Here is an 8,025-nt window from a genome sequence, read left to right on the forward strand (position 1 = left end):
TAAATGTTACTCAAATTCGATTGGTTAATTTGCATTGATATTCGAGCTCGAATTCGAATTCAATCTTGTTTCATTAAACTAAATGAGTGAATTTGAGCTTGAACTCAAATTCGAGCCTAAAAAAAATTTAATTATATTTTATAAAGGTAATACATATATTATAATAAATTTAATTATATTTTTTAAAAAAACAAGTAATACTAAATTTTCTATATAATTACCTTTTTAAGGAAAATATAAGGTATAATGTATTTATATTTGGAAGGTGTCTATACATATATTTTTTAAGGAAATATGTTGTTCTATTTCTATAGTGTCTAATTAAGTTGTAGCTATGCATACATTATACATAGTCTCTAATTATTATTATCATTATTATTTAAGAAATTCATGCAGTATTATAAATCCTCAGAAGAAAATTTATACTTTTTTTCAGAAACGATAATTGTTGTATAACTTAATCTATCCTATATTAGGGGGGGGAGCGGACCTAAGGAGGCCCAAGAATAATTCGGAGGTGACTAAACTACCACTAATCAGACAGGTGCACTACTTACCTACCTGAATTTTTTTTTAAACAAAGTCACTTTAATGTGATAATTGAACTCTTGCCTCCTATCCTATCCAACTTTTAATGCTTTGATGTTAGCGTTTGAACAAAGATCAGTCGCCAATTTTGAATTTTCATCGTACCTACTACCGATTACTAGAAAGGCAACGTTGAAAACCGATATTTCATTCCAACTAGTTTTAGTTCAGCAGGATCATGTTCTAACCTATACATGTGTTTCGTACTAATTATGATAATAGCTATTAATGAACGAACTCAGGAAAAAAAATCATTTAGAAGTAAGAGTAAATTCTATATGTACTCATAGTATATACACTGTTACATTTAGATCTATAACATATATAAAAATTTGAACTTATAATTCAAAATATACATAATTATCATTTATCCAACTTAATAATATATATACTATCAGTGTATATGATCAAAAGTTTGCATATGTTCTTGGAAGAGCCTTGCAGCCAATTGTAGAAGCAAATAAAAGGAGTCAAATAATAATCTCCCTATCTTTCCTCCAAAAATACATCCAACTACAAATATGTCAAGCTACGTTATGTGGGATAGTGTGATAATTGTCTTCCCCATAATTGATAATTATAAAGAAAACAAAGATTTTGAATTTCTTTGGTTAAGACACAAAAAATGAAAAAAAAAATTGAAGGAGTGAATTGGGTGAATAGACACAAGGGGCTTTTAAAAAATTTGACACAAGGTAAAGGATCATTGAGGAGGTAGCCAAATGAATGTTGAATTCTTGACTAGTAGCACTGGCTTTGTCAAACTCTTGACCTCTTCCTGGCTTGTCTTATTATTATTATCCACACATCTTTTCCAAGTAAAGTGAGCAGAAACATCAGAGGTTGGATCATTGAGGGGGTAGCAAAATGAATATCGAATTCTTGACTAGTCACACTAGTCATGACACCTGCAAATTACTGGCTTGTCTCTTCCAAGTAGAGTAAAGAGAACAGAAACATCAGCTGTTGGCACTTGGCAGTCGTGTTGGTGATCAGCATGAAGTTAAAATTGCTAACCACTTTGCTTCTGCTCTCAATATTTTCCTTAAAATTTGCTTCGCCACGATCCATAGTCGAGACGCTACCAGGATACTCTGGTACTCTTCCATTCAAACTCGAAACAGGGTATGTATTCCCCTTCCTACTTTAGCTAGACCAACTTTAATTAGTTCAAATTGTCGGAAGTAGTGACGAAAATAACTATTGGATAGAAGTAGTATTTGATAGAATTGCTCAGCTAGAGTTGGTATTCACAATAACATTGACTTTGTGGCTTGCGTTAGGTATATTAGCGCTGGAAGAGACGATGAAGTGCAGTTCTTCCACTACTTTATCGAGTCAGAAAGGGAACCCGACAGGGACCCTCTGATGCTTTGGCTCACCGGTGGACCTGGTTGCTCTGCTTTTTCCGGCCTGGTTTATGAAATTGGTACCTACTTCAGAGTTCAAACACACAATTAGCTTGCTATTTACTAGTTATTCTGCCCTCGTTGTTAACCAAGCTGATCACCTTGCGAGATTGTTCTCCTTTTATTGAGTCCATATGTACTCGAAAACGCTGTTTCTTGATGTTTCACTCCCTTTTTTCTTTTGGAGACATCTCGGGAAATTTTCCAAGAGTAAACTATTCTTCTTGTTGTAGGGGGCGTAATACACAATCCTGTTCCTTTCAGATTCATTATTTTTTCACTATTACGACAGTCCTTTTTTTTTTTTCATTTTTCTTCCCCTAAAAATTACAGGGTTAGATGTTAAACCATTCTCTGTTTCTCCTCCTCCCTCTTTCCCCCCACCTCTCTCCTCCTTCCTCGTTCCCCTCCCTTCCTCCTTCCTTTTCCTCCCTCCCTCTTCCTCCCCATCCCTCTTTCCTCCCTCCCCCTCTCTTGTCATGCTGGGTTGTGGGGGGAGGAAGATGGGAGGGGAGTGTGGAGAGAGGAGAGGGAGGAGGAAGAGGAGGGAGAGGCCGGTGGTGGTGATGGATGATGGGAGGGGCGATGGTGGGTGGTCAAAATTTTTTAAAATTTTAAAAATATGTCAATAAAATTTTAAAAATACCCAAAATACATTTTAAAAAATATCTAATACAAACGGGCCATCAACAATAGTTTTTTCTCACATTTACCACCATAGTCAAATTTTTGAAAGATAGTGCGAAAACTCCTAATTCATATAGATCCTATAATCTTCGGACAATGTTGACTTGTGTACTATTTGAACAATATCGTTTCCTAAATTGTCGAAGAACAAATAAAAAAGAAAAGAACTTACACGTAACAAAAGATGTTATGTAGCCGAAAAGAAAATTGTTTTATTATCCAAACTAAAATAATTCTATCTATCTGATAAAATAAATGGAAACCAAATTCCATGCAGGCCCACTGAATTTTGATTTTGAGACTTTTGATGGGAGTTTGCCGGCGTTCGTCTTGAATCCATACTCGTGGACAAAGGTTGCAAAGTCTGTGTTTATTGTTTACATTTAAGGAGATTAGACTAACTTCGGGGACACGGTTGCAGTGGTTTCTGATACTGATATTTGTATATGTTGTCTTGCAGGGGAATGAGGCAGGTATGATTAGTTTTAGGTATAATTAGTGCGATTATTGTACCCTTTTTATAATTTGGTATATACGGACATAATTTTGTTGTATTTTATGATTTGTACACATTTACGTAACTTTTGTTGTACATCATGAAATAAAACAAAACTATGTAAATATATATCAAATTATTAAAAAAAATACAATAATCACATCAATTGCACTTAAGACCAACCATACCTGCCCCAAATCTGTCTTGTGGCACTTCTTAGATAGCAAGCATTATTTTCTTGGATGCGCCAGTTGGTACCGGATTTACTTATGCAACTACCTCAGAGGGTTATCATTCTTCAGACATACAAACGGTTGGAGATATATATACCTTTCTTCAAAAGGTCACCAATAAAATTTTCAAATTTTTTTTTTATGAAAGGTTAACTGCAATAAGTTTAACTTCAAATATATATATATATATATATATATATATATATATATATATATATCATGTTTTTGCTAAGATATATCACGAGCGATAAGGAGTATATGATGCTTGCAGTGGCTTTTAAAGCATCCTAACTTTATCAAGAATCGCCTGTACATTGCTGGTGACTCATTTGCGGGCTATCTTGTTCCAATGGTCGTCAACAAAATATCGCAAGGTTAAAATTACGCGTTTGTTATTTTTCCCTCCCTATTGTATAATTAAGATCAAAGTTTATCAATTTTTCCCGATATAATATAATCAGCCTATAAACCCCAAATATAATCACGTATTGTCATATGAGGTGCACATATTGCAAGGAAAAGACAATTAAGTTCAATTACATCATATACTCTGTATGTTGTTTTCAATTGGTTTTTACAAACAGAAGTTATAATATTTGATTTCATAAGCAGGCATTGAGGCAGGCGTCAATCCAAGAATGAATATTCAGGTGATTTATGTACAGTCTGCCTTAATTTCTTCCCCCAGAGGCATTATTATGCGTGCTTATATGATTGAGTCAGAAATTCGACAATATTCACTATGATATATTTTTACTATTTTTACTATGATATTTGAGTTAGGGGTACGTGATTGGAAATCCAGGAACAGAATACCACATCGATAAAAATTCGGTACTACCATTTGCTCACCGCATGGCACTTTTATCAGACAAATATTATCAGGTGTGAAACAAACCAAAAATCTTAATTATGTTGCTGTTAAGTTTGGCATTGACATTTTTATTTAGGATGCATTTGATAAAATTAAAATTTAAAATCTCAAATCTGACTCTATTAATTTATTGAATTGTTAAGTATTAAAATATTAATATTTAAGCATATTTTGCATTAATTGATAAGTGAAGATTAAGATTGTTAGAAGCCAATAGTACGTAGACAGTAGAAGATTAAGATAAGCCTTTTCATTTCATGAAGCCACTGGCTAGGCTGCTGAAAGTCAATAATTAGGAAATTACCTACTAAAAACATACTGACACCCGCTTGATATTGAGATTGTTTCAGATGGCGAAAGTTAATTGTCACGGGGAATATGAAAATCCAGATCCAAACAACGCGTGGTGCCTTTACGCTCTCCAGTTTTATAAAGAGGTAGGAAAAACCAGCATTACATAGCTTATCGTAGTAGTTTACATAATAAGCGTGTTTCTTGTTGCTTTTGTACCCTGATAAGTTCTCTCATATCCCCCAGAGTCATAACTTGCTTTATAAGGTGTTATCATTATTTTTTTTCGGATATGAAAAAATTCCCTTATGCTAGATGTATCTTAATAGTTGCATATTCTTAATGTATTTTCTACCATTAGTTCAGTTTTTACTTGAATTATGATAGAAACTAAACTATGCTATTTTATTTCCTAATTAGTTTCTTGTTTTGGTTTTTGGTCTTGCTAAATTTAGTTTTCATATTAATTTAGGAAATCTCAAGTTAGTTCCAAATAAATTTCTGTTTGCAATTGTGTTTATTTTGGGAGTTTTGCAGTCTATAAATATTACTAATGTAGTTGATTATTACTTGAAGAATTGAGTTGAGTCTTAAAAGTGAATTAAGTGAAAGCATCTAAGCATTGTTATTGTGAGTTATGGTAAGCGAAAAGGTACAATTTGATATTTTATTATTGGGTTTTGAGTCAATAAAATTAGTTGAGTTATTGTAGTAATTTTGTCCTCCTCCTCTTCTGATATTATTTTATTTGTTTCAAAATTGTTTTCGCTGTGCGTGTATTTTTTGTGTCAACAAATTATTTTTAAAAAATAAAAAGCTTAAGGCTCCCCTCCCCCAAAGCTTGCAGAAAGTCAAGATAGATTTGGTGATTTGTCTCAACACCATCCACCTACCACTATAGACTATAGAGTTTAGATTACATACATACCGAACCTGATGGACTCTGTGAAGTGATGGTATACTCGCAAAATTGGCTTACAAAATGCAATCTCCATTATCAGTGCATTAGAAACATATTCCAAGCAAATATTTTGGAACCGGCATGCAAATTCAGGTCATCCAAGCCTAGTGCATCGGAATTGGATAAGAACACCTATTTGGAAGATGACCCGATCATCAGGATGCTCCCTCAATCAAATAAAAAGGAATCGCGGTGTCGGGTAAGTTATTCATCTTTTTTTTTGCGTATCTAAGTTAATTTTATATACACTATTATGATTGAATAGATAAAATATATGCAAAATTTAGATTTTAAATTTAAATTTAAATTAATTGTTATACACTAAATGATAGTAGTGTATATACTGTTAGTGTATATAAATTAATTCTATATACATATATACTCTCAACTTGGGAGATCATTTGAAAAATTAATACCCTACATATACGCATGTAGAATGACAATTATGTGCTATCATTTGTGTGGGCAAATGATCAAGCCGTCCAAGAAGCTCTACACGTTAGAAAGGTAATGTCGATCTCAATCCTCGTCTTCACCCGCATTTTTTTTATTTCCCCAAATATATGGTCGTAATACTCTTAAGGTTTATGGCGTATACTTTCCTCTATGTGATACAACAGACCTTGGTCATTGTGACATAATATGCACGTCCGCTAATCTTCAAGATTAATTTAGTTACTAACTTGTATTTAATTTTTTTTTTGAAAAATTAGGGAACAATTAAAGAGTGGAGAAGGTGCAATAAAAGCTTATCTTATGACCAAATTGAATAGAGTGTTGTCCGATATCATAAGCTGCTGATCAAGAAAGGATACGAAGCATTAGTTTATAGGTAAAGTCATGGCTGGCGCTTTTCCTTCTCTTTGTTAATTAAAAGAGAAACGGATAAGTTGAGCAGCAAGCAAGCGAAATGGATGCTCTATTAGCTAAGGTTGAGGCTCTGAAAATTAGAGATTATGAGTTTAAATCCTCCTATCCTCCTTTCCACTTCTCAAGTCTCGTCCCTCCCTTGGTGGAAAAAAAAAAAAGAGAAAAAGCCAGCAAATTGTATTGACCAGTGGCAAAATGTTGATTTCATTTTTTCATTATAAGCTTTTCCACTTTTTCTTTTTCTTGCAGTGGTGATCATGACATGGTAATCCCCTACATTGGTACACTGAAATGGATAGCCCTTCTGAATTTGACTGTTGATGACGATTGGCGGCCGTGGATAGTTGATGGTCAAGTTGCAGGGTTAAGTTTCTTTTGTTGTGTTATCTTTACAATTCATAACAACCACCTCTATCAAGAAAATACACATAATGCTTTTGAAAGAAATACTCCTACTAAATTTTGCTCATTGCAGATACACGGAAAGGTATATTTACAGCAAAATCCAGTCTCATTTAACCTTTGCCACGGTGAAGGTAAGATAAAGTTGACCCAAAATTTGGACTTTGGTGCTGTAAATTTCCTCTATAGCTCTAAAATGGTAGTATATGACTCCATTTCCATTCATTATTAGATTAATCTTTTATATACCGATAACATATGTACTATCAACGTTAAATGAATAACAACTAATATAAATTTGAATATGTTAGATGAATGACTACTGATATAAATTTAAATGCGTTAGATGAATGATAATTAATATAAATTTGAATTTGAAATTCAAGTTTTGAATATGTATCATGCATTTAACTGTGATAATATGTACACTATCAATACATATAAGATTACTCTTTACTATTTCCCTCCCCCACTTTTTTTGCAGGGTGCTGGACATACAGCTCCCGAATACAAGCCTAAACAATGTTTAGTGATGTTGGACCGATTCTTTGAAGCTTATCCGCTGTAAGATTACCCCCCCAATGGTTTGTTATCCGCGGTAGACCAGTGCAAAATCTGTCAAAGTTGGCATGTCTTATTCTGGATTATTCCCAGTATAGTTATGAAGTTGTATACCAACAAATTAATCATCCACAATATTCGTCCATTTTAGTTCCTAGCTAGACAAGATCATGAATTGCTTGGACGTGGTAAAGGTTATGCCTTTTTTTTTTTGTGGGGGGCAGGGCTGGGGTGGGGTGGAACCGGGGATTGGAGGGTTTAGTTTATTATAGTTGGCAATTATGCTCAAAACTCAACAACCCACCCAATTCACCCACTAATTTGAGAGGTTGGGTTGGGTAATTTGGGTGTTGGGTCAATATTGGGTTGGGTAATAAAAATTCAAATATATTTTGGGCGATTTGGGCATTTGTGTTGGGCACTCATTACCCAACTTAAATTTAAAAAACAAATAAAGAAATTAAATTCAAGTAATACAACTCTTGTTTCCGGCAACGTCAATGAGCCCAAAACTTCTTCTCTTGTTTGGCAGCAAATAATATCAAAACAGCTCTTGGTATAATCCCCTTGTCACATATCGATACCAGTCAAGAACCATGGATTCACTAAAAACAGTTCCTGATGTAATAATCCCTTTGTCACGTAACAATACT

The 8,025-nt window shown here is 33.8% G+C and overlaps 1 protein-coding gene across 7 annotated transcripts; it reads left to right on the top strand.

The window, feature by feature from the left end:
• The first annotated feature begins 1,432 nt into the window (after positions 1-1,432).
• Positions 1,433-7,556, top strand: LOC113703170 (serine carboxypeptidase-like 18). Of its 7 annotated transcripts, none has more exons than XM_072061702.1 (13): positions 1,436-1,713; positions 1,872-2,017; positions 2,962-3,038; positions 3,401-3,523; positions 3,685-3,787; positions 4,026-4,063; positions 4,219-4,298; positions 4,638-4,724; positions 5,580-5,738; positions 5,975-6,046; positions 6,659-6,772; positions 6,885-6,945; positions 7,296-7,556. In XM_072061702.1, exons 1-13 carry the CDS (start codon positions 1,586-1,588, stop codon positions 7,377-7,379), a joined length of 1,272 nt encoding a protein of 423 aa, XP_071917803.1. In that variant the 5' UTR covers positions 1,436-1,585; the 3' UTR covers positions 7,380-7,556. The 7 variants fall into 7 exon arrangements, 1 of the variants encoding a protein (XP_071917803.1); XR_011819994.1 differs by lacking the exon at positions 7,296-7,556 and adding an exon at positions 6,253-6,470 and having other exon boundaries at positions 1,437-1,713; positions 6,885-6,913; XR_011819993.1 differs by lacking the exon at positions 7,296-7,556 and adding an exon at positions 6,253-6,371 and having other exon boundaries at positions 1,437-1,713; positions 6,885-6,913.
• Positions 7,557-8,025: the final 469 nt, after the last annotated feature.

Source organism: Coffea arabica, chromosome 8e, assembly GCF_036785885.1.
Source record: "Coffea arabica cultivar ET-39 chromosome 8e, Coffea Arabica ET-39 HiFi, whole genome shotgun sequence".
Taxonomy (NCBI): domain Eukaryota; kingdom Viridiplantae; phylum Streptophyta; class Magnoliopsida; order Gentianales; family Rubiaceae; genus Coffea; species Coffea arabica.

Bases quoted from the DNA above. Each gene is read 5' to 3' on its own strand.
- LOC113703170 (XM_072061702.1), top strand. From the start codon at position 1,586: ATGAAGTTAAAATTGCTAACCACTTTGCTTCTGCTCTCAATATTTTCC. The intron at 3,788-4,025 runs GTTAAAATTACG...TTTCATAAGCAG, and splicing joins CGTCAACAAAATATCGCAAG to GCATTGAGGCAGGCGTCAAT. The intron at 4,064-4,218 runs GTGATTTATGTA...TTGGAAATCCAG, and splicing joins ATCCAAGAATGAATATTCAG to GAACAGAATACCACATCGAT.